Source organism: Schistocerca americana, chromosome 4 (assembly GCF_021461395.2).
Source record: "Schistocerca americana isolate TAMUIC-IGC-003095 chromosome 4, iqSchAmer2.1, whole genome shotgun sequence".
NCBI classification, from domain to species: domain Eukaryota; kingdom Metazoa; phylum Arthropoda; class Insecta; order Orthoptera; family Acrididae; genus Schistocerca; species Schistocerca americana.
The window spans coordinates 243,871,819-243,899,286 of NC_060122.1; the positions used below are offsets into that span (position 1 = coordinate 243,871,819).

General features: G+C 44.3%; 2 protein-coding genes across 6 annotated transcripts in view; one reads left to right on the plus strand and one right to left on the minus strand.

Annotated features, from left to right (window-relative positions):
* The window catches only part of LOC124612745 (cytoplasmic protein NCK1), a 79,122-nt gene that overhangs the window by 51,011 nt on the left and 643 nt on the right, over positions 1–27,468 (minus strand). Inside the window, exons 1-2 of one of the 5 annotated variants that reach the window (XM_047141131.1) lie at positions 23,341–23,706; positions 21,286–21,503 (exon numbers count right to left, since the gene is read on the minus strand). In XM_047141131.1, coding sequence (XP_046997087.1) covers positions 21,286–21,394 — 109 coding nt within the window. In that variant the 5' untranslated portion in view covers positions 21,395–21,503; positions 23,341–23,706. Of the gene's footprint in view, positions 1–21,285; positions 21,504–23,106; positions 23,301–23,340; positions 23,707–27,468 lie in introns of those variants that run through there. The other 4 variants (XM_047141128.1, XM_047141129.1, XM_047141130.1 and 1 more) reach the window with 4 other exon arrangements.
* Positions 23,712–27,468, plus strand: part of LOC124612747 (integral membrane protein 2C) — a 34,145-nt gene continuing 30,388 nt past the window's right edge. The window contains exons 1-3 of the mRNA XM_047141134.1: positions 23,712–23,894; positions 24,071–24,250; positions 24,344–24,469. Of these exons, the coding sequence (XP_046997090.1) occupies positions 23,808–23,894; positions 24,071–24,250; positions 24,344–24,469 (393 nt within the window). The 5' untranslated portion in view covers positions 23,712–23,807. The remainder of the gene's footprint in view (positions 23,895–24,070; positions 24,251–24,343; positions 24,470–27,468) is intronic.

A 27,468-nucleotide genomic window follows, 5' to 3' on the forward strand; every position in this document is an offset into this window, starting at 1 on the left:
ATACCTTGACTAACATAGCTGAACAACAGGGATAGGCAGCATAAATTAATGGCATTAACTTAATGAAATGTTGTATGAAAAGACAAATATCTCTATCTCTCTCTCTCTCTCTCTCTCTCTCTCTCTCTCTCTCTCTCTCTCACACACACACACACACACACACAGTGGTTGTTCAAAACTTGCATAAAAGAAAGAGAGACAGAAGCATGAAACTAAACATAATGATGTAGGATCGATGATGATGATGATGATGATGATGATGATGATGGCAGATGAACATATCACTGTGGGAGACATCAGAATATCTTACTTGTACCAATAATTTTAGGCAAGACCCCAAGCACAATAAAACTTTGAACATATTTTTTGCATTCAACTCACCGCTTTCTAAAACCAGTGGCAAGTCATTATCTACACAGATTGCTATCTTCTTTTCAAAATACACCTAGAATGTAGTCAATTTCAATACGTTGCATAAAAAGTGACAAATCACAAGCCCAAAAAACCACAATGGACCTGCTATATGCTGATGTGACAAATTACTTGAACTATAGCATAAAATATTAACATTCACTACTCCTGCTTCTAATATACAATAACTGCCTAAGTTCAAAGAGCTTTGTTTCTTGCATAGAGTCACTAAAATACACCATGAGTGGGAAAGTAATAACAGGATATGCAGGCACTGAGTCAACTGAACCTACTGTACCAGAAATCTGTTTCACCTCGTTACTTAACGATAATGTGGAGAGTGACAGGATAGAACAGAACACTCAAAATATTTCTTATGTGCTTACAATACTCTTTGGCATGTAGGTTGTGGTGAAAGACTGAGCTGTAGAATAACTAAAAGGTATAATTTAGACTGAAAGGCGACAATTTGGTCTTGATTTGACAAAGCCAACAAATGTGAACACAAAATCTTTGTTGTGGTGAAATACTCATCTGCAGCATAGCCCAAGCCTACGTTAGGTTGTGAGTGGGTGAAGTGATATCCAAGGCTTCAATTAATGACAGATATCTGGCAGAGCTTTCTCAAAATAGTATTTTTTCTTTTACTGTACTAGGGTTTCTATGACCTGCTTGCATTCTGCCATGGTATACTTTTTTTTTCTTTTTTTTGTTATGGTTTCAGGGCGCAGAACTGCTACGGTCATTAGCGCCTGTTTGTGGCTTAGGGGGAAAAAAAACACCCACCAAATTGGAAATCAGCAGCAGAAACTAAAAAACAGAAGGAAAGCTTAGAAAACCATTATAGAAAGGGGGGGGGGGGGTGTTTTCCCCAAAAGAGCTTCAAATGACCAACTCCTCCCACAGACACTGATAACCTCGAGGACGCGATCAGCTGAGAACGTGTCATCTGCTAAAATGGGGATATATCAGGCAACAGCCGTAAACAAGCGCATAGCGGAGTAAAATAGGGGCACTGAAGTAAAAGGTGTCTCACCATCCACAGTTGAGAGCAGTGAGGACAAAGTGAGGGGGGATCGCCGGTTAAAAGACGTCAATGGCTAAAAAGATAGTGTCCTATCCGGAGTCTAGTTAAAATTACCTCCTCCCAATGACAAGTTCGGGAAGAAGAGGTCCAAGCACAGGGAAGAGCTTTCACGTCCCGCAATTTATTAGGTTGGTTGGTTTGTGGGATTAAAGGGACCAGACTGCAACGGTCATCGGTCCCTTGTTCCAAAACTTAAAAACTACCACACAGAGTAAAAAAAAAAAAACAGACAACAGACAACACAGGACAAGAAAAACTCAGACAAAGAACAGACATAACAAATTAAAATCACACGGAGTGTGGCGGTGGTTGGCCGACCATAGAATAAAAAAAGGAAAAGCCAACCACCGAGAACACATTAACAACTCAGTTTAAAACCGTAGGCCAAAGGCCAGAATCAACACAAAACAATAAAATAAAACATAAACACTCATATTAAATGATAAAAAAACCCTGCTCGAATAAAACGTAAAACTAAGCCAGCCATAGCAGGGTCATCAGTTAAAAGGGCAGGGAGCGTATCAGGCAGCGCAAATGTCTGCCTGACCACAGCTAAAAGGGGGCAGGCCAGCAAAATGTGGGCCACTGTCAAAGCCGCCCCATAGCGACACAGAGGAGGGTCCTCCTGACGCAGTAAGTAACTGTGTGTCAGCTGGGAGTGGCCAATGCAGAGCCTACAAAGGACGACTGAGTCCCTGTGGTTGGCTCGCATGGATGACCGCCACACAGTCGTTGTCTCCTTAATGGCACGGAGTTTATTGGGTGTGATCCGATCGCACCATTCAGCGTCCCAAAGCGCAAAAACTTTTCGGCGGAGGACTGCTCGCAAATCCGTCTCTGGGAGGCCAACGTCCAGAGATGGTTTACTGATGGCCTCTTCCGCCAGGCGGTCAACATATTCATTGCCCGGGATACCAATATGACAGGGGGTCCACACAAAGACCACAGAGCGGCTGCAACGGGCAAGAGTATGCAGGGACTCCTGGATAGCCATCACCAGACGAGAACGAGGGAAACACTGGTCGAGAGCTCGTAAACCGCTCAGGGAATCGCTACAGATAACGAAGAACTCACCTGAGCAGGAGCGGATATACTCTAGGGCACGAAAGATGGCTACCAGCTCAGCAGTGTGAATGCTGCAGCCATCCGGCAAGGAACGTTGTTCGGAATGGTCCCCTAGAGTTAGCGCATAACCGACACGAACAGCAACCATCGAACCGTCAGTGTATACAATGCCAGAGCCCTGATACGGGGCCAGGATGGAATAAAAGCGGCGGTGAAAGGCCTCTGGAGGGACTGAGTCCTTCGGGCCCTGTGCCAAGTCGAGCCGAAGGCAAGGGCGAGGAACACACCATGGGGGTGTATGCAAAGTGGCCCGGAAAGGAGGTGGAACAGTGAAAACCCTAAGTCCGGAGAGAAGCTCTTTGACGCGGACCGCGATTGTACAACCTGGCCGGGGCCGACGTTCTGGCAGATGGACGACCGATTGCGGGAACAGGAGACGATAGTTGGGATGCCCGGGAAAGCTAAAAACATGGACAGCATAAGCGGCCAGTAAACGTTGGCACCGTAACTGCAGGGGAGGGACACCTGCCTCCACTAGTATGCTGTCCACAGGGCTGGTCCGGAAGGCACCAGTGGCAAGTCGTATTCTGCTGTGTAAGATTGGGTCCAGCACCCGCAATGCAGACGGGGATGCTGAGCCATAAGCCAGGCTCCCATAATCCAGACGAGACTGGATTAATGCCTGGTAGAGCCGTAACAGGGTAGATCGATCGGCGCCCCAGCTGGTGTGGCTCAAGCATCTCAGAGCATTTAGATGCCGCCAACACTCCTGTTTAAGCTGCCAAATATGAGGCAGCCAAGTCAACCGGGCATCAAAAACTACACCCAAAAACCTGTGGGTCTCCACCACAGCAAGAAGTTCACCATCAAGAGAAAGCCGCGGCTCAGGATGGACCGTCTGGCGCCGGCAGAAATGCATAACGCGGGTCTTGGCAGCCGAAAACTGAAAACCATGCGCTACAGCCCAAGACTGCGCCTTGCGGATTGCGCCCTGTAGCTGACGTTCAGCAGCTGCAATGCCAATATAGCTATAGTAAAGGCAGAAGTCGTCAGCATACAGGGAAGCGGAGACAGAACTTCCCACCGCTGCAGTGAGACCGTTTATTGCAATTAAAAACAGACAGACACTAAGGACAGATCCCTGTGGTACCCCGTTCTCCTGGACTCGGGAGGAACTATGGGAGGCTGCGACTTGGACGCAGAAGGTACGATACGACGGAAAATTGCAGATAAAGATCGGCAGAGGGCCCCGAAGACCCCATCCATGAAGCGTAGAAAGGATGTGATGACACCATGTCGCATCGTACGCCTTCCGCATGTCGAAAAAGACAGCGACCAGGTGCTGACGGCGGGCAAAGGCAGTACGGATGGCCAACTCCAAACTCACCAGATTGTCGGTGGCGGAGCGGCCTTTACGGAACCCACCCTGAGACGGAGCCAGAAGGCTCCGAGACTCCAGTACCCAGTTCAACCGCCGGCTCACCATCCGTTCAAGCAACTTGCAAAGAACGTTGGTGAGGCTAATGGGACGGTAGTTGTCCACCTCCAAAGGGTTCTTCCCAGGTTTCAGAATGGGGATAACAATACTTTCCCTCCATTGCGACAGAAACTCACCCTCAACCCAAATGCGGTTGTAAAGGTCGAGGAGCCGTCGCTGGCAGTCCACTGAAAAGTGTTTCAGCATCTGACAGTGGATGCTATCTGGCCCAGGAGCAGTATCAGGACAAGCGGCGAGGGCACTGCGAAATTCCAACTCACTGAATGGAACATTGTAAGATTCAGGATGGTGGATGCGAAAAGAAAGGCTCCGACGTTCCATCTGCTCTTTAATGGAGCGGAAGGCCAGTGGGTAATTGGAAGAAGCGGAACTCAGAGCAAAATGCTCTGCCAAGCTGTCGGCAATTTCGTCGGATTCTGTACAAACTGCTCCATTCAGTGAGAGCGCAGGGATGCTGACAGGGGTCCGATAGCCATACAGGCGTCGAATCTTGGCCCAGACCTGCGATGGAGAGACATGGAGGCCAATGGTGGACACATACCGCTCCCAGCACTCCTGCTTGCTTTGGCGGATAAGACGGCGGGCCCGCGCACGCAGCCGTTTGAAGGTAATGAGGTGTTCAATGCAGGGATGTCGCTTGTGACGCTGGAGCACCCGCCGGCGATTTTTAAACCCTTTAACGATCTCAGGCGACCACCAAGGCACAGTCCGCTGCCGAGGGGACCCAGAAGAATAGGGAATGGCAGATTCGGCGGCAGTAACGATACCCGTGGTGACCGATTGAACCACCGCATCAATGCCATCATTAGAGAGAGGCTCAATAGCGGCAATGGAGGAAAACAAGTCCCAGTCAGCCTGATTCATTGCCCACCTGCAAGGGTGCCCAGAAGACTGACGCTGTGGCAGTGACAGAAAGATCGGAAAGTGGTCACTACACAGGTCGTCATGCACTCTCCATTGGACAGATGGTAAGAGGCTAGGGCTGCAGATCGAAATGTCAATGGCGGAGTACATGCCATGTGGCACACTGAAGTGTGTGAAGGAACCATCATTTAACAGCGGAAGATCGAGCTGTGCCAATAAATGCTCAATGGTGGCACCTCAACATGTCACCACTGACCCACCCCACAGAGGGTTATGGGCATTGAAGTCGCCCAGTAAAAAGAAAGGTGGCGGTAATTGGGCTATCAGCGCACCCAGGACATGCTGCGCGACATCACCCTCCGGTGGAAGGTAAAGACTGCAGACGGTAACAGCCTGTGGCGTCCACACCCGAACAGCGACAGCCTCTAAAGCTGTTTGTAGAGGGATAGACTCGCTGTGAAGAGAGTTAAGGACATATATGCAGACGCCACCAGACACCCTTTCATAAGCTGCCCGGTTCTTATAATAATCCCGATAGCCACGGAGGGCAGGGGTTCGCATTGCTGGAAACCAAGTTTCCTGAATAGCAATGCAGAAGAAAGGGTGAAGGCTGATAAGCTGTCGGAGCTCAGCTAGATGGTGGAAGAAACCGCTGCAGTTCCACTGGAGGATGATATTGTCCATGGCTGAAAAAGGCGTGAAGGGACTGGGAAGGCAAATTACGCCGCTGGGTCACCTGCTGCCTCCGATAGGGCACCTGGGCGACTGGCGAGATCAAGGTCCTCAGCGGACGCAAGAATCTCCACCACATCCTCAGATGCAGAGCTTGTAGGTAGTGGTGGAGTAGGTGCCACCGCAGGTGCCTTGGTCTTACGGGTCTTCAGCGTCGTTTTGTCTCGCTGTTCCTTTGGTTGCCGTTGCTGAGAGGGCTTATTGGAGTCAGTCTCCGGGACCGAAGACGATCGCGAAGCTCGACGACCAGCAACATGCGGCTTCTTCAGCCACTTGTTGGTGTCTGCTGTGCCGCTGGTAGGAACCTGGGAAGGGAGTGACCCAAGGGATCCCTTCCGAGCGAGAGAAGCCGAAGAAGACTTACGCTTCTCCGGCTTAGAAGCGGGGACCTGTGTCCCCGGTGGTTTAGTGGGTGCTGCTCCCGAGGTAGATAGTGTAGGAGCAACAGCGAGAGAAGGGGCCCCCATCGTCACAGGTGAGGTCCTCTGACTCAGAGCTGACTGTTTGTGTTGCAGCTAAAGGAGCTGGAGCAGGAGTGACAGTTGAGGCATAAGATGCCATCATGCGCACGGGGTGTAGCCGTTCAAATTTCCGCTTAGCCTCAGGGTAAGTCAGTTGGTCCAGGGTCTTAAATTCCATGATTTTGCATTCTTTCTGTAAGATCCTGCAGTCTGGCAAGCAAGGTGAATGAGGCTCTCCACAGTTGACACAGAGGGGAGGCGGAGCACATGGAGAATCGGGATGAGATGGGCGTCCGCAATCTCGACATGTGAGGCTGGAACTGCAGCGGGAAGACATATGGTCGATCTTCCAGCACTTAAAGCACCGCATTGGGGGAGGGATATAGGGCTTGACGTCACAACAGTAGACCATCACCTTGACCTTCTCCGGTAATGTATCACCCTCGAAGGCCAAGATGAAGGCACCGGTAGCAACCTGATTGTCCCTCGGACGCCGATGAACGCGCCGGACAAAATGAACACATCTACACTCTAAGTTGGCGTGCAGCTCGTCATCAGACTGCAAAAGTAGGTCCCTATGGAAAATAACACCCTGGACCATATTTAAATTCTTACGTGGTGTGGTGGTAACGTTAACATCCCCCAACTTGTCACAAGCAAGTAACCTGCGTGACTGGGCGGAGGATGCCGTTTTTATCAAAACTGACCCAGAGCGCATTTTGGACAAGCCCTCCACCTCCCCAAACTTGTCCTCTAAATGCTCTACAAAGAACTGAGGCTTCATGGATACAAAGGATTCCCCATCAGCTCTGGTACAGACGAGATACCTGGGTGAATACGTGTCACTGTCATTCATTGCCTTTCGTTCCTCACACGGTGTGGCCAGGGAGGGGAATGATTTGGGGTCATAAATGTTACCTTTAAAATGAGCCCTTGAACACTTAGAGACTGCTGGCAGCTGGCCACCAGCGAGAGACGATGTACCACGCTTCATTGCGGGCCATCCGCCCTGATGCCACCTACTCCGACCAAGGGTCCTCCCCACGGGTGCCACCCAGCCACAGCAAAGGCCACCTGGCAGGATGGCCATTGCCAGGAGTCCCGATGCCCCAGGGAGATGGGCATCTACTCCTTGGCATACGTGGGGAGTTAACGGCGCAGGCATCAGTAGAGCGATCCCTGTGTTGTCAGGGGGCTACAACCAACAGGGTACATGGCGGCCCCACCACAACGGACTGGCTACCGTGCTGGATGTTAGGTAACATGTGGTCCATGGTCGCCGTCAGTGCAGAAAGAGGCACTGCACAGTGCAAGGTGTAATCTGCACGCAGGAACGTAGTCATGCCCAAGAGATGGAGCGCGGGCAGGACTGCAATTCAACGGCGAATAAGCTGGCGAAAGGTCTGATCGCAAGATGGACACAATGCACCAAGTAAGGCGCCCTTCCCCAATCGGCTCGCTCTTCGGAAAATTTTGAGAGATGGAGGTCAAACCCAACAGGGGACCATCACATAAGGCCGAAAAGTTTGAGACTCCTTTTAGTCGCCTCTTACGACAGACAGGAATACCGCGGGCCTATTCTAACCCCCGAACCCGCAGGGGGTCGCAATTTATTTCTGGGAAGTGTAGACCAATGTGCGTGCCATAAAAGAGCAACATGACAACATAAAACACTCTGTAGATCGGCGAAGGGAACCATGCGAACAGCAGGCTGAGGAAGAGAGACTGCAGCCTTGGCCGCTATATCAGCCACCTTGTTTCCACAGGTACCAACGTGTCCTGGGATCCACAGGAATGCCACAGAGATGCCTCCCAAGTGGAGTAAGTGCAGGCAGTCCCGAATCCAGTGGATCAGAGGGTGGACAGGGTAAAGAGCTTGGACACTGGGGAGAGAGCTGAGCGAATCTGAGCATATAATATACTGTACCTGATGATGGCGACGGACGTATTGGACAGCCTGGAGAACAGCATAAAGCTCCGCAGTAAAAACCGAACACTGGTCGACAAGCTGAAACCGATTAGGGGTGTCACCAGCAATATAGGCACTCCCAACACCAGATGATGTTTCTGAGCCGTCAGTGTAAATAAAAGTGGCATCCTTCATTTGTGCGCATAGAGCAGCAAATGCTCGACAATAAATGAGAGAAGGGGTACCATCCTTGGGAAGCTGACAAAGGTCACGAAGCAGGCAGGTCCGGAGGCGGTGCTGTATCCCCAGTTGTCAAGAAAGTTTTAGGAAAGTGGAAGTAGCAGTTGACGGAAGCGAACTACCCGTGGTGGTAGAGAGGAATGGCGCCTTGCATACCCTAAATCCAAGAAGGTGTCGAAAAAAAAAGGTCACGGGCCGGATTAGCAGGCATGGAAGACAGATGGCTACCATAACGACTCAGAAGGACAGCTCGCCGATTGGACAGCGGAGGGTTGGCAGTCTCAGCATAAAGGCTTTCTACAGGGCTGGTGAAAAATGTTCCAGACGCTAAACGCAATCCACGGTGGTGGACAGAGTTGAGACACAGAAGAATAGATGGCCAAGCAGAGGAGTAAACTATGCTTCCATTGACCGATTTCAGCGCACTAAGGCGCAATATAGGCAGAGAAGGACCACTCGGTCTGCTCCCCAGGAGGTACCATTCAGAACACTGAAGGTTTTGAGGGATCACAGACAGTAGGCCAAAAGATAGGAAACGTGGGAGGACCAGCACAATTTTCTCTCAAACATGAGCTCCAAGAATTGAGCGACATCTGCGAATGGGAGGTCGACAGGGCCTAGATGTAGGGAAGGCAGAAGAAACTCCATACAATGCCAAAAATTGATACAAACAATTTTACCGGGGGAAAATCTGAAGCTCCGAGAGTGGAGGTGATCGAGACATCCTTGAAGACGTTGTTAATGAAGGCTGGTCCGTTGAGAGCTGTAGTAAAACACAAAATCATCCACAAAGGGGGAACCCAAGACATCGGGAAAGAGACAATCTGTAATTGGATTTATGGCAATGGCAAACAGTACAACACTTAGCACAGAGCCCTGGGGCACGCCGTTTTCTTGGGAGAAAGGAAGGGAGAGAGTAGTGTTCACACACACTTTAAATGTGCGCTATGTCATAAATTAATGAATAAAAAGGGGTAGCCGACCTCGAAAGCCCCAAGGGAACAGGGTGCGGAGGATGCCTGTCCTCCAACAGGTATCGTATGCTCTCTCCAGATCAAAAAATATTGCTGCTGTTTGGCGTTTCCTGAGATAATTGTCCATGACGTAAGTTGAGATAGCAACAAGATAGTCAACTGCGGAACGATGCTTTCCGAAACCACATTGGGCAGCAGCAAATGTAGACACCTTTTCCTTCAGTCTGATTTCCTGAATAAGCCATTCATCTTAGAAAATGGGGCAATCTCTAGAGGAAACAGTGTGGTCGCCCATACAGTTGATGCAACGAGGGGATGGAGGTGGACAAGCACCCTCTTGGGCATCCTTGCTACACTTAACGCATTTGGCCAGCTTGGAATATGAGTGCCTGGTATGATTAAACAGCTGACACCGATAGCAACGCATAGGGTTGGGGATGTAGTAAGGGCGAACTGAAATTATCTCATAGGGCGTTTTAATGTTCGATGGAAGTTGAACTCTGTCAAATGTTTAGAAGATAGTACGGGTTGGTACCAAGTCCTTGTCAACCCTTTTCATGACTATGTACAGCCGTTACGCCCTGGTCAGACAGGTAGTTTTGAATTTCCTCACTGGGCAATCCGTCGAGTGAGCGTGTATAAACCACCCCGCGTGATGAATTTAAAGTACAGTGCCCTTCTACCCAGACAGGGAAGGTGTGTAGCAGTGAAGTTCACAGCAATTTTTGTGCCTGGAGGGCAGTGGCTGTTTCTAACAACAAGGTGTCATTTTGTAATCAGGAACAAGACTTTACAGGATCTGCAATTGCATCGACACCTTTCTGAACAATGAAAGGGTTGACTGTGGAGAATTCTTGACCTTCGGCCGACCGAGAAACAACAAGGAACTGTGGCACTGATGGAAGAAATGTCCGTGGCTGGGACTCATATAACTTTCTCTTGTGAGCAGAAATTGTAGACGTAGAGGAAACCATTGTGGAAGTATTCCCCATGATTACCGGTGTCTCCGATGGTGTGCTCCTTCATTGTGGGGGCCCCCTCTGAAGGCACTCCCACCTTAGGTGATTGTTCACACCTCAGGTCACATCTCCCGAGAAACGGACGGAGGGACCAATCGGCACATTCGGAAGGTACCAGCTTGGGTAATCACCTCTCCCTGGGCCTGGCCGTTACCATAGAGTACGTATGTGTCCTACCTGTCTACCCGGGGCTGGGAATTACGCGTTACCCCATCACTGGCTACATGTGGGTCGACACGCACAGGAAGGAAAGAATGAGAAAGGGAGGAACAAAGAAATGGAAAGAAGAGGGGTCTTAAACACCTCAGTGGAGAAGAGGGTAAAGAGAAGAGGCAAGGAAAAGAGAAGGACAAAGGGAGGACAGAGACTTTCCAGCATAGAAAGCAAAGAAGAGAGACTATGTCTTACAGTTATATGCGTCCATCTCCAGACGTAAGCATGAAACATACCCCCATATGGGGAGAAGGGAAAGGGAAGAGGTGGCGGTGGGGGGGGGGGGGGGGATTGGAAATGGAAGGTATGCAGCCCGGAAAGGAAAGAGAGCCGCACTAGTTCGGGGTCCCGTGCTTGCCACGCACATATCCACAAAAGAGTTGTGGACCCCCTGGGAGGGGGGGGGGGAGTGTTTATTTTGTCTCCTTCCATGCTCCTGAAGGTTCACCTTCTTATTAATAATTAATAAATTAATTAATTAATAATTGCTTGCAGTGCTGTGAGAGGGTTGGGTTGGGTTGTTTGGGGGAAGAGACCAAACAGCGAGGTCATCGGTCTCATCGGATAAGGGAAGGATGGGGAAGGAAGTCGGCCGTCCCCTTTCAAAGGAACCATCCCAGCATTTGCCTGGACCGATTTAGGGAAATCACGGAAAACCTAAATCAGGATGGCCGGACGCGGGATTGAACCGTCGTCCCCCCGAATGCAAGTCCAGTGTGCTACCACTGCGCCACCTCGCTTGGTACAGTGCTGTGAGAGTTGTCACTTAATGTAAATATGGTTCCCTTCCCTCAGTGCCTATCTTCTGCTTGGACCTTTAAGCTGACTGACAGCACAGCCATTACTAAGCTAGAATTGCATGAAGGCTCTATAAAAGTAGAGCAGATGAGTTCTGTTTCCCACATCTTGTGACGAATATCAAAATACTGAGATCATTCAGGGGTGCCAATTACTGGAATATGAGACTAGGTACTTTTAGAATTTATAAATGCCCCTCAATCACAATTCCGTAAGGGTAAAAAAACATCGATCATACGTACCTGCATATGTACACTGATTTCAATCAAACATGGTACCTGTATCACTTACTCCTTGGAAATTATCACTGTGGGTAAGAACCACCTAACTATTAGAGGGGTGTGGGGGAAAAAGCAGTGTAGTCGACAATGCACTAATAGCCTTACTTCACTCGTTTATTATTTAAGAATGAGAACGCTTGGTGACTTGGAACAAACAAGTCTACACACAATTTCAAAACTTTACAGAACTTTTTCGCACTGACAACCCTAAAAAATGATGAGAGGAAAAAATATTATCACTTATCACATTTTCGCTGCTCCTGCATTAAAACTGCCTCATGAAATAATGTTTTAATTTATTACTTCTTTACTACGAACTGCACTCACAATCCATTTCACAGATAGTATTCAGGTATGTTGCTGAATGTACCTACACAAATATACCATTGTACAACACACAGTTCACGAGATTTGACGTCATAAACACAGACGCATGACAAACTGCCGCATCATAACTGATATTTTAATTTATTATTTATTTTCTACTAACCTTATTCACAACACATTTTGCATACATTAGCCACATATACCACTGGATGTACCTGCAAAATTATATCATTGTACAGCACTTGGGTCAGAAGGTACAATGTCATAACCACTGAGTTGCATTAATATGAAACTTCAGGGCAAAATTCACTAGATATGCAGGTGAAACATGTATAAAAATACATGTGAAACAGGTTAAAAATATCTGACATGAGAAAAGCTCATCCTAATCCCCTAGAATGATTTCAACGAAATTTGGTACACATTAGTTATGATCTGGAAAGAAATATTGTGGGAGTAGGAACCACCAGCATCCTATTGAAATGAGCAAGATAACATGGTGAGAGAAGGGGGAGGAGGAGGATGGGGGAATGGATAGACAGCAAGGAGGAGGGAGGAGACATAAACAGGATGGGGAAGAGAATGGCAGGGTGGGCAGGGAGGGGAGGGGGGGGGGGGGGTTATGGAAAGACGGAGGGCAAAGGAGGAGATGGACTAATAGAAGACACCAGGTACTCAGCTAGTCTACTTATAATTTCTCAAGTGAATTTTCCCTTCGATACATATATTGCATATAGCTCTGTCAAAAACTTGTTTCAAACAATGGAAGTTACAGGACAGAAAAATTATATGGAAAGGATAGATTGCTACTCACCACACAGAAGAGGTGCTGAGTTACAGACAGGCACAGTAAAAAAAGAACACTAAATATATCTGCAGCTTTCAGAGAAAGTTCTTCTTTAGTAGTAGAAAACACACACACACACACACACACACACACACACACACACACACACACGGCCACTGTCACCAGGCACTAAGGCCCAACTGTGATCACATCTTATGTGAGCAGCAATCTACCTGGAAGGTGTGTAGCAGGTTTAAGGAGGAGGCATAGGGTTGGGAGAGGGAGGGATGGTATCTTAAGAGTGAGGGAAAATGCTAGTGCGGCCTTTGGAAGCATGCAGGGATGAGATGGAGAATGGATAGGGCTACTAGGTGAATTAAATTCATTGATGACATCTTCATGATCTGGACCGAGCGTGAGGATACCCTATCCACATTCCTCCAGAATCTCTACATTTTCTCCACCATTCAGTTCATCCGGTCCTCCGCAGCCCAACAAGCCACCTTCCTTAACATCGACCTCCACCTCAAGAATACCTCCATCCACACCAGTCCTACCAACCATCAACACCACCTCCACTTCGATAGCAGCCATCCACTCCATACCAAGAAGTTACTTCCATACAGCCTAGCCATCAGAGGTCATCCAAATATGTCGAGGGTCACAAAGAAACTTTCAAAAACTGAAATTACCCTCCTAACCTTTCTAGAAACAGATCTCACATACCTTGTATGACCAGTCACCAACCATCCACCATATACGCCCAGTCTGGCCAAAAAGGAGCATTCCTCATGACACAGTAGCACTTAGGGATGGAGCAACTGAGTCACTTTCTCTACCAGGGTCTGGCATCTCTCATCCTGCCCTGAAATGAGAAATATGCTCCCCAATAAGAGGACCATCCCTCTCAAATGGTATTTTGTCATTCACACTCTGTACACAACATCCTTGTCTGTCCCTATTCCATACTTGCTTCCAAACCTTTGCCTCGTGAATCATGTATCTGCAATAGACCTACTTCCCACCATCACCTACTCCATTCCTGTCACTGGCATCTCCTACCCCATCAAATGCAGAGCTACCTATGAAAGCAGCCACCTGATGTACAGACTTAGCTGCAACCACTGTGTCATTATCTACATGGGCATGACAACTAACCAGCTGACTGTCCACTCAAATGGCCACAGTCAAACAGTGGCCAAAAGACAGATGGACCAGCCAGTCAGTGAACAGGCAGCCGGACATGATGCGCTGCACTTTAATGACTGCTTCACAGCATGTGCAATGTGTGTGGGGTCCCCCCCCCCCCCCCTCTCCACCAACACCAGATTTTCTAAACTGTGAAGGTGGGAGCTATCCCTACATCTCCTTCGTTTCCATAATCCACCTGGCCTCAACCTTCGCTAGTCTCTGTCCTCGAACTGTCTCTCCGCTTTCCAGCTCCCACTACAGTACACACATGGCTTCTAGCCTGCCTAACCTGCAACTACTAATACTTTCCTCTTCTCCAATTCCCTCCCACCTCGTTCTCCTCCCCACCACAGCCTCTTAGCACCACACCTAGCAACCCTGTCTCTAACATGTAGCTGCATGCTCCCACCAGCACCTTCCCTAACCCCTAAACAGCAATCCCTACCACTCCCAACACTATGCCACCTCCTTACCTCCATTACTCACTCGAGGTAGACTGCCGCTCATTTCAGACAGTGTGTGTGTGTGTGTGTGTGTGTGTGTGTGTGTGTGTGTGTGTGTGTGAGTGAGTGAGTGAGAGAGTCTTTGTTGTGTGAAAGCTCTCCTTCTGACGAAGGAATCTGCCTATAAACTGAAAATATTTCTAGTGTTCCCTTTCATTGTGCCTGTCTGTAACTTAATAACTCCCACATGTGACAAGTCGCAGTTTACCCTTTCCATCTTCTTGTTAAAATTTTATATTACTATTGTCTACCCTTTCTTCTAACCTCACAACTGTTAGCTGCAACAGTGCTATGGTTGCTGAACGGCTGGAACAAGAATAAGTACAAAAAAAATCAAAATACTATCCACGAATAACAGATACTAAATGCAGCTGCTGTCAGGGATGATTAATCATTAACATCCATGGCAGAAACTACCACAGTTCAAATTTGAGACATACAGTGGGCAGCCATTTACATGTTTAAAATCCAGTATGTTATGCTTGATGGTGAATGTTCATCAGAGACAAGGATATCATCAGGGGTGCCCCAGGGAAATGTGATAGGACCACTGTTGTTCTCTGTATAGAAGATGACTTAGACAAAACTTCTGCCCGTTGTGATGAATGGCAACTAGCTCTAAATGTGGGGCATTTTAAGTTAATGCAGATGAGTAGGAAAAGCGAACCTGTAATGTTCATATACAGTGTACTGTTTGACACATGTCATCTAAATATATGGGCAACTTCAGTTTATTGGAAGAATTTTGGGAAAATGTGGTTCATCTGCCAAGGAGACTACATATAGGACACTTGTGTGGCCTATTCGTGAATATGGCTAGAGAGTTTTGGTTCTGTATCAGGTCGGACTGTCGGAGGACATCAGAGTAGTTCAGAGGTGAGCTTCTAGATTGTTACTGGCAGGTTCGATCAACACTTAAGTGTTATGGAGATGCTTCAGGAATTCAAATGGGAACCCCTGGAGAAGAGGCAATGTTCTTTTTGAAGAACAGTACTGAGAAAATTTAGAGAATCGGCATCTGAAGCTGACTGCTGAATGATTCTACTGCCACCAACATACACGGCACATGAGGACCATGAAGATAAGATTCGAGAAATTAGGAGTTGTACGGAGGTATACGGACAGTCGTTTTTTCTTGCTCTAGTTGCGAGTGGAACAGGACAGGAAATGACTAGTAGCGGTATAAGATGCCATCCAACATGCACCATAAGATGGATGCACAGTATCAATGTAGATGTAAATGTAGATGTAAAGTAATCTAACAGAAACATGTTGAATCAAACTAAAATACAAGTAAAACTGCAATAGTAGGGACTGTATAATGGGAGAGAGCTGTCCCCATAAGCCCTACATACGGAGCTATCTGATGCCATTACATCTTCGAGAAATATCATAAGCATTCTCAAGATTGCAGAATGCCTCATTCAGATGAGATCTTTGATGGAAAGCTTGTAGTATGGTCATCCGCAAGCTTCTCAGGTTTTCAATTGTGGAATGATATCTCCTCAAATGTACACTGGAAGTGAGTGAGAAGTAGTGCAGGGTCTAAGATTAATTCAATGCAGCAGTTTGCTACCTGCTACAAGGTATATTGTGTGCATTCTTAGTATAACACTATGACCACTACAGATGTTTGAGGAAAGAAATTAAAATATATATTTCCAAAAGGTGCGGTAGAATCACTTTTACCATAACATTTTGTAAAAGATTTTTTTGTCGCCGGTGAAATGTCACATATTACAGATAATGCTCAATTAATCACTCACATGGGGAAAGAGCTGCTGTACACTTCAGTATTGGTGGTACTGTAATCCCAACTGATCCTCCATGAAAGCTGGATTCTGGTTGGAGGAAGGAATAATTTGAGTAAAAGAATTCACCATGGGCTGTAGATGTCCCTCTGGTTTGGATGGAGCTGATGTGCTCACTGTAGTATTAATATGTTACCTTGCTCTTCTACTCAATGTCATCCCAACGGCCTCAAACACAAGTATTTGTTGTGATGTTCACAGCAATTGGTCTATGCTTAAATCTTCAATGAAACACACTTCCATCTTTGTAAAGAAGCACTCCACACCTCAACAGTGAACACACCTTTTTTAAGTGGACAACTGTCTGAGCTCTTTACACTTTTTGTACATGAATACTCTCTGGAGAACCAACTAGCTACTGTTAGAATATGTACTCAAAATTACAGATGACCCAGAAGTTTCAAAGCAGCCATGGAAAATATGGTCAACCCAGGCACAACTTTGTACAACTAAGCAAGCACAGCTTAGCTGGAATGTAGCATTGTCCTTGGAGATTTGTTGCAAACTTTGTAGCCTTAACTACTACACACCATATCAGTATATACTTCATTTTTAAGTTGATATTTATTTTAGAGATTACTACCATCACCGAAATGCAGTCAGTTGTGCGTAGATAATTCTTTCCAAGATACAGAATGAATGTACCACCATCACTCCAAACTGTAGTCACTCAAAATACCAAGTATTTACAGCCCTGTGGGTTAATTACGTGTAGTCACATATCATGAACCCTGTGCTCTCTGAAACATAGCCAATTAGGACTGGCCAAGCTCCTTAGAGTTGGCACAACCTGGAGAGAACATGCAGCTTAAAGAACAATGAGTGCAGTGAGCATTATCCACTGCGACAATGCTGATGGTGCATCCCCAAAGAGGTATTCACCTCTGCCTCCAAACACTGATACATGAGCACCGAAACTTACAACAAACAGCCATATTCCATTCAAATGTGTATTACAGAGGTCACATGTGAGTAACATATACTTTGGCTGTCTAAGAAAATGTCCTGTGACAAGATGAAGACAACTTATCAACAAGTAAATGACATATTCACATAACTTTGGCATATAATGTACCAGCGTGTGCAGAGTGTTATGCAAGCAGCAGTTTGAACCTTTTAATCTTGACAATCAAACCCAACCATTGCCCTCAATACATTGAATTTATTCACTTGTTTCTACAGTAGACTTCTCTGCAATCCTTTTTCTAAGCCTATGGACTTTACAGTTTCCCTCCCGAAACATTTCAAGCCACATGTTTGTTAGCATAGTGTTCAAATTACAGGATTCAAAGTTCATCTATTAAGGCTCATTTTATATTAATGTTCTGGAACTCTTCATCAAAGATCAATCAGACCATATATTAATTATTCCTACCCACATTTATGGCCGTAATGCTCCTTAAAGGGGTGTTTTCAGATTTCTGAATACTGACTAAATATTATTTACAATACCGTAGAGTTGCACCCTAGTTCAGCAATGGTGTGAAAGATACTTTAACAGCTGCATCTGGGAAGCAACAGATGATTTGGCTACTGAGATCACTTGATTTAATCTGTCTGAATGTCTCCAAGCAACGGGAGATGATGCAGCTCAGGCATGTAAATAATCAAATCAAAGAAGGCCTACACTGCAAACAGTTGCTATCACTATTACTGCATTCAGAACTTGTTAACAGTCATCAAACATAAGTGGCAATCAATGCTCCTAAAGTATGCCAATGAAGTGAAGTTATTAATTGCACATTCAAGCATCTCCTGCATATTTGACAACTTTTTGTAATACATTAAGTGTTCTTCTCTATCTTTTTCATAACCATTTTCAAGTACCACAGGCTGACATCAGAGTATATCTTGCTGTTCTAAGTATGTTTATGCAAGCATTTTCTACCTATGCCTTAAGCTGGATGATTTACACTGACATGCCAAAGAAACTGGAATAGGCATGCATATTCAAATACAGAGATATGTAAACCGGCACAATACGACACTGCAGTTGGCAATGTCTATGCAAGACAACAAGTGTCTGGCGCAGTTGTTCGATCAGCAGTTGTTCGAACGGTTACTGATGTTACAATGGCAGTTTATTAAGATCTAAGTGAGTTTGAACTTGGTGTTATAGTCGGCACATGAGCAATGGGACATAGCATCTCCGAGGTAGCGATGAAGTGAGGATTTTCCCATACAACCATTTCACGAGTGTACCGTGAATATAAGGAATCCAGTAAAACATCAAATCTCTAACATCACTGTGGCCAGAAAAAGATTCTGAAAGAACTGGACCAACAATGACTGAAGAGAATCATTCAACGTGACAGATGTGCAACCCTTCCGCAAATTGCTGCAGATTTCAATGATGGGCCCTCAACAAGTGTCAGTATGCAAAACAATCAATGAAACATCATTGATGTGGGTTTTCATAGCCAAAGGCCCACTCATGTACCCCTGATGACTGCACGACAAAGCTTTATGCCTTGCCTGGGCCCGTCAACACCGACATTGGACTGATGAAGACTGGAAACATGTTGCCTGGTCAGACGAATCTAATTTCAAATTGTATCCAGCACACAGACGTATACAAGTATGGAGACAATCTAAAGAATCCATGGATTCTGCATGTCAGCAGGGGACTGTTCAAGCTGGTGGAGGCTCTGTAATGGGGTAGGGCACGTGCAGTAGGAGTAATATGGGTCCCTTGATACATATAGATACGACTTTGACAGGTGACACATACGTAAGGATTCTGTCTGATCAGCTGCATCCATTCATGTCCACTGGGCATTCCAATGGACTTGAGCAATTCCAGTGGGATAATACAACACCCCACATGTCCAGAACTGCTACAGAATGGCTCCAGGAACACTTTTCTGTGTTTTAACTCTTCCGCTGGTCACCAAACTCCCCAAAAACAAACATCATTGAGCATATCTGGGATGTCTATCAATGTGCTGTTCAGAGGAGATCTCCACCCCCTCATACTCTTATGGATTTATAGACAGCCCTGCAGGATTCATAGAGTCAGTTCCCTCCAGTACTACTACAGACATTAGTCGAGTCCATACCACATCGTGTTGTGGCACTCCTGAGTGCTCACGGGGGCCCCCCACGATATTAGGCAGGTGTACTGGTTTCTTTCGCTCTTCAGTGTATTTTGCAATAGCTAGTATACACCACTGATCTGCACTGGGATTGCAGGAATACAGTGCAGCTATTTTTGGAAAAATCATAATAAAATTGGTTTGACAGCAACAGACTACATGTGTGTCATTTTTAGCGTAATACAACTGTGAAGCAATGAACTACCTCCATTAATCAAAATTTAAATAACAGTTACAACAGTTGTGGTGAAATTAGACGACTTTTTTTCAGAAATATTATTTTCAAACAGTAGGATTAAGAAAAATTCAAAATTCCACAAAATAAAATGAGACAGAAGCACATAACAATAAAGTAGCAACAAGCAGGAGAGAATCGTCCTTCAGGTATCTGAGGATTCTCCTAACATTGTGTTCTGAGTACATAAATGTAGTTTACAGGAAGATGTAAATGATAAAAGATGGGCAAATGATATATTACTGGCTGAGCAACAAATAAAAAAAAAATCTCACATATCATGAATGGAACTCTCTTTTTTTTTTTTTTTTTTTTTTTTTTTTTACCACAATAACGACTTTCCTTTCCTCTCTCAAACTATAAGCAGTAGTTCAACCGCAGTTTTTAAATATCAATAATTTATATGGAAAAATATTAGTATAATTAACACACTTTGAAATATTAAGTATTCTAAAATTTGTGATTTATAAAACTCAATTAAAATTAAATTTCAATGCTAAGTTAAAAACACAGAATTCTCTGGGATTTTATAAAATTCCCAGAGATTTCCCCAATTTTTCCAGATAAAATTTAATTCCCTTAGAATTCCAGGTTTTATAGAAGAATTGCCACCCTGCTTTCCCTTAATCTATTTCGTAACCGTTATTCCTCAACCTATTCGGTATTCACAAATTAAGTATATGAGATTTGGATGATCACTTTGTAGCTACAGTATACAATGAAGTCTAAATACCATTCAAAAACTACAAGAAAGACAAAGCTTCATTATGTTACTTCCTCTATGCTATCACTTACGAAATTCATTTCTTTGAAACATCTTAGTGTATTTGTTCGAAAAAGGTCACCAACACAGAGGAAAATTAAACATGAAATGTCATATTGAAATAAATATGAATTGTTTAATACTTACCTTTGGGAGATGACACTTACAGTATAGCAGATTAAAACACACAAAATAACATCAAAGGAAGGCCAAAGTTACATGCTACAGCTTTCCTCTTGAGGATGAGAGCAAAGGAGGATGTAGACAGAGGTAACTGGAGGAGGTATAGGTCAGTCAGAATCTAGATTAAGAAATTTCTACACAATGCACAACAGAGGAAAGGAAGAGAGAATGTTAATGGTGTTTGGAGGCCAAGACCGGGAGTAAGCAAGCACTACACACCATTTCCTTCATCCCTTTCTTCCTTTCTCCCTCTGAAATGTGCCACCTCCTCTTTTTAAATCTTCCTAATTTACTCCTCTGCATTTTTAAACGATGGAGGTGCTATAGTGGTATTTGTTTCCTTATGCTGCACACAGAGACTGGGCAGATCTTTCTAGCCGTCATCACTTGCATTATTTGTACGTCACACACGCCCGTAAAACCTGTTTTGTGCAGGTGACAGATGAGTATGTGTTCAAAAGTTTAGTGTCTTGTATATGTTGCTGGTGATAAAATTAAGGCTCTAGACTTGCATTCAAGATAAATTAGTTCAAATCTACATATAGATTTAAAACTTTACTTTTTATTTCAAGAATCATGCAAAGCAAATGCCACGATGGCTCCTCTACAGAGGCCATGGCAAGTACCTGGTTGGGTCAGGCTTATGACCCACACTAACAGGAAATTATATTGTTTTTTTCTCTTGTGCTAGAAGTGATTTCAAACAAAAGGCCTTCCTTGACTGTTATTTAGTGTATTTCAGCTATGAATCTGCTGTTTCAAAAACAAACATTAAATATGTTAAAACAGAGAGAGTAAAAGAGAGAGATCCAACACAGAAAGTTGTAAGTTTCCATACCATGCCAAATAGCTGCCATGTAGTGAGGTGAGGGTCGAAAACTGTTTTTTGTCTGGCCAGCAGTAGCTTCTCTGGTGCCAACAGATTTCTGTGATCTTGCTTCCAGCATCACTCCTGCATCTGACTGACCTTAGTTTGTGGTACAGCAGCTTAACTTTTAAGCTGCAGTCACCTGATACAGTGCTTCTCAAATCCCATCTTGAGTAGACATGTTATTACTAGTGGATGCAAACCAAAAATTTAAAATGCAAACATAATAAGGCACAATCTTTTTTACAATAAACCACTGACCTACCTTCAAAATGAGGCAAGCACAAATCACAAATTTGTATACAATATAAATACAACACATTATACAAGTGGCCAAGCAACAAAATATGGGTACTTGATTATGTTTAGCTGAGGTGGTTTGCACTTACACTTCAATAAAGTTAGTTTGTTTGAATTGATTTTGTGACTCAAGAAATGTGAAAAGTGCAGTCACCATTTCTGCAGTATACTACTTTAACCTTTTAGGACCAGGAAATGAAGCATATGTCAGGGAACATTGTATCAAGTATGCCTTTGGTAGTGTGTACGAGTGGTACAAAATTATGTATTTCCCTTACAACAGATTACAATATAAAATTAGTCAGTTTGTAATGTAAATTTTTGTCTCCCTTTATTTAGGTTTAACAAGTTATCAAAATAAAGACAATTTTATAATATAAACTTAGGTATAGGTGGGCACATGTAACGATGTATATATTTCTGGATGTCATGTGCAACAACAGTTAAATGTGAAGACTGCAATTCAACAAAGCTGATCATTCTATATTCACGAGGAACACATTAACGAGAAAACTTTATAAATAAACAATCAAGTCTTAAGAAACTTCCTGGCAGATTGATTCTGGAATCAAGTCTTAGAAACAGTCCGTGAGCTGTATTTAGGGTAGCTCAGCGACCACATGTGAAACAAATACAAAGTGGTAAAAATTGGTCTGGAGTGCTTTCGATAACCTAAATGTGTGTCCATTGTGAAAACTAAACTTTCAATGTGTCTGAATCATAAGTTAACAGTAAGTGCGTATAATGAGTTTTGACATGTCTAGAGGGAAAAAATGAGGGTTACATGGCAAGCAATAGAGAGACACATGTTGAGAACTATAAGAGGAGCAAGTGCAACAGACAAATGGAGTGGGGAACAGGCTGAACTGGTAATGAGTTACGACTGTAACAAAAAGGAAATTTCTGTGATATTGCCTCCAGCAACACATCTGCATCTGATTGACCTTAGTTTGTAGTCCAGTAACTTACTTTGAAGGTGCAGTCACCTGAACTGGATTTATGGCCGACTGAATCGATGGCTAATGGACCAAGGAGTGTCAGATTTCAACAGACAACAAAAGACTTGGTGGCATAATGGAAGGGGGCCAGATGACATTAAAAATGGAAAAGAATCAAGGCAGGCTTTATTAGGCACTGCATTTCATATTATCCAAATACAGATGCTACAAAATAAATCTGCTTAGAAATTCTGTCAGTTGTATCTTCATTATACGAGTAGATACTGGAATATTCTGTAATAGAGTGCATGCAGTTAAATGTCAAGTTTACAGGAAACAGGTTTTTATTCTTCATATAAACAGAGTGCTAAAACAGATATGTAATGCAAACTGATGATGAATGTCAGAAGTGCGGTGTGCAGCAATACACAGCTATACAAATGTCACATTTAATTACTGCAGGTATCTAATGAAAGGTATCCTATTTTATGGTGGGCCCAGAGGTCTCTAAGGCATGCATTGGTGATAAAGATAAGTTATAGAATAAACGTACCTCATAATCAGTTATACCAATATTCCATTCGTTTACGCACTCCAAATACCGACCACTTAATCAAAATGCAACAACAACTCCAAAAAAAACATTTTATTGCAACTGCATAACAACTACGGAATGTATCTTGAATCAGAATTACACCGTGCTTTCATATTCCGTAATAAACAAACTACGAAACAAGCATCCATGCAATCATTTACTAGGAGCACCAATTTTATGAAAATATCTTACCAATCTTCAAACTTGACATATTACTATGACAGGCATAGATATTCTATAGACGCAGTTCTTTTAACTATAAGGTTGTCCGCCCCGATCGCTATGAGGAACAGTATTTAGGCTTGCCAGTCACATCTAAATTCCAGTCCTGTGTTCCGCCGCTAGCGTCATATGAAAAAGTCTTTCTCCCTCATACAACTGACCCTGTTGTGTTGTTATTACTTTCTAATTCAGTTTAAGATTCTGTGGTAATAGGACCACCCTACAACGATATAAATCTCCTGTATCCCATACAAAATAATTTCGCTTCACTAGTATTAAAATTTGGGCTGAGGTACTCGCTACGCGTTATTTCTTTGTCAATCCGTACAGCGCCACTGGTAAAGGACGGGAGTATTGAGAAGCTGCCGAGATCGATGTGAGGATTTGACGTCTGTAGTGAAAACTTGACAGTTCTCGATCGTATTTAAGCAAGCAAAATGACAATTATCACGAAACCATTAAGTGAAAAAAAGGCAGACAAGAAGGAAGCTCCCTTAGTTATAAATGAAGAGATTGGAAACTACGTAAGTATATACCTACGGCTTGCTACGCTAAGGGCTCTGTAATGGAGTAATGAAAATGGCAACATGAAGAAAATTATGCGCAGTTATCTTAAGCTGATAAGCACTGGTGGAATTGCAGAATGTAATATGAACGTTCACTAGTACTAGAAATTTCGCTGATGAACATCTTGTTACAGCCCTCGAAACCTGATTTGGAAGGAGCTGCAGAAACAGAACCACAATACTTTGTTTTGCGTACTCGAGCGCGTAGAGTTTCAGCTGCTACAACAATATGTTTATTTCTAACTGCTCTGTTAGTAATGAGCATCGGAATCATAGCCGGAGTGTATCTCTACAGACAATTTGCAAGATCTCAGGTAATCAAGCATTGGCCCTGAAACTGCTGCATTAGCCTATGTATTTGAAAATATGTTTCACAATAATTTAATTATACTGTAATTCGCTGTCAGGTGCAACGTTTTCGTGGTTGGTGCACAATCCCATATGAAGGTACACATGCCACAATGTATTTGGATGACAGAAGCAACCAAAACGTGAATTCAGATTCATATGTTGCAGATTCAGACTTGTTTGCTGTAAGTATTAATGGGAAATGTATATTGTCATAATCTAAATAATAATAATAATAAGAGGGAAAAGTCTGAGCATAAAACTTGTTCCATTTTTTTGCAGCATTGCACATATCAATACGGTTAGCATGATTGTTGAAAGGGAATTATACATGTACATGGAAAAATACATATTAACTGGTAGCAAATAGGGGCAACCATTCCTGGGGGAGGGGGGGGGGGCATCAGGAGCTACATTCCCCTCCCTTCCCCAGCACTCAGGGAAAAGAAGAAAATATTGTAGTCAGGTGTTTTTCTTTCGAGAAAATAATTTAAAAGTCGGTATTATGCAGGTGTTTAACAGGATCAGAACTGTAAAATTTTATGGCTACTTACAAGCCACCATTCGTCTTCCAAAATGCATACTCCAGGGTTGCCCCCCCATCTCCCCCCCCCCCCCCCCTTCAAATTATCGTACGGGCACTGTTTGTAGCATATAAAATTATTTTAGATTAATGAGACAGAAAGGGCAGCAGAATAGTCCTACTTAATTCTGAAATGAAATTGCTATTTAATCTTTTGGTCGTACGAAATCTGTCTAAGGTAAGGATTGGTTTGTGTATGGGGGGGGGAGGGGGAGGGTCGTTCTAACATGCTAATGCCTTTATTAGAGATATTCACTGACAGTGATGAGTTGTGTTGCAATCACAATCACCTGAAAGACAGTCCATGGAAAGGTACAGGAATGCTTCATGGGAATAAGTGTTCAATTGTGTATGCAGTTTACAATCTATGCCTGATCCTGTAAATTCTATGTTTGATAGGATGGTGATATTAGTTGGAATTGATGTTTAAGTTAGTGTAGGTTCTTCCACTAAGTGACGTCCTGGTCGTCATATTGTTCGCTGCGAAGGATAAGAGATTTAAGTAATCCATTTAGGAATCTTTTTAAGGACACCATTGGTGATGATGGGACATTAAACACTAATCTCCTCCTCCACCAGATTTTGGACTGTCAGATACCTATAGCACGAAGGTGACTATAGTTGTTGCCATCATAGAACATACATATTACAGATGTTATATATTCATATCCAGTTTGTATAGTAAAATCTCTTTTGGGGGAGGGTGAGAAGATGAAAGGAGGAGGATTGGATTGTAGATTATAGTATTTTATCCCTCTTCCACAACTTTAATTGTGCATATATATTGAAATAATCAGCAACCATTTGCATAAAAGAAATTGTATTTCTTTATTCGACACTCGCAAATAATGTGATAGTTATAACCTTCTGAAGAAGGGCACTAAGTGCCTGAACTGATTACAGAAATAAAATCTTTATAGGCAACTGGTTGCTGGTTATTTTGATATTGTAGATTATAGTAGTTGGAGGTGTGTGTTGTCTAATTATTTTTTTTCACCATCTTCTTTCCATTAACTGGATGCCTTACTTTAAATGCGTGAGTGTTACCTAATATGTGTGTGTATATGTACAGCAAAATTGTCCTGCGAGAACTCAATATTCTGTTAAATGGAACTAGAAGAGTTAGCATTTATTGAGTATGTTGCCGTTGTACTTGGAGCCTTATCATGTGGTCTCCTTGTGGGGATTATAAAGTGTACTGTTGGATGTGCCGTTGTGGGCAGGGGTAGTGGAAGGGGGCCTTTGGTAATAATGGAAATGTCAAGATTGTCTTTGATAATATTATGAAACGATTGAGCAGGATAGGGGTGGGTGACAGTAAAGTGCTGCCTGGGGAGCATACAGGGATGAGGTGGAGAGAGGGTAGGGCAGCTAGGTGCACATTGGGAGGTGTGATGGAGGGGGGAGGGCATTGACAAAAGAGAGGTAAAAAAGACAGTGGACAGTATGGCAATGGGCACCTGCAAGCCACCAATCCTATGCCAACAAATTCATGGGTCATCCAATGGAATCGTTTCTAACGGCCCAGAATACCAAACCCCTCATCTGGTTCCGAATCATTGTTGACATCTTTGCAATCTGGATTGAGGGCGGGCACACCCTATCCATATTCCTCCAGAACCTCAACAGTTTCTCCCCCATTCGCTTCACCTGGTCCTCCTCAATCCAACAAGTCACCTTCCTAGAGGCTAACCTCCACCTCAAAGGTGGCAACATCAGTACCTTTGTCCATATCAAACATACCAACCACCAGCAATACGTCCATTTCGACAGCTGTGACCAATTCCATACTAGTGATGGGCAGTCCCTCTCAAAATAACCAAGGCTCTTGTTGAGACCTTCACAGAGCGTAATTACCCTCCCGACTTTGCACAGAAACAGATCTTCCTTGCCTTTCTCTCTCTCTCTCTCTCTCTCTCTCTCTCTGTCTGTCTGTCTCTGTCTCCATTCAACCCCCCCCCCCCTCCCACCTCCCAAAGTTCCACAGTCCAACCACAGAGGAGCAGTCCCCTCGTGACTCAGCACCATCCAGAACTGGAGCAAGTGAACCACATTCACCACCAGGGTTTTGACTATTTCTCGGCGGCATGCCCTGAAATAAGGAATATCCTGCCCGCTATCCTTCCCAATCCACCCACAGTAGTATTCCACCACTCACCGAACCTACACAATATCCTCGCTCATTCCTACACAACCCCTGCTCCCAGCCACTTGCCTCGTGGCTCATATCCCTGTAATAGTCCTAGATGCAAGACCTGTCCCATACATCCTCCCACTACTGCCTACTCCAGTACAGTCATAAGCATCACGTGATTCTAAGCTGCAGTCACTGTGCTGGATTCCTTGTGGGTGTGACAGCCAACAAGCTGTCTGTCCGCATGAATAGCCATCGACAAACTGTGGCCAAGAAACAGCTGGACCTCCCAGTTTTTGAGCACAGTCTTCTTCATTTTAATGTCTGCTTCACTACCTGTGCCATATGGATCCTTCATACCAAAACTAGCTTTTCTGAATTGCACAGGTGGGAACTCACCCTGCAATATATCATACGTTTCTGTAACTCTACTGGCCTCAACCTTCGTTAGTCATTGTCCTTACTCA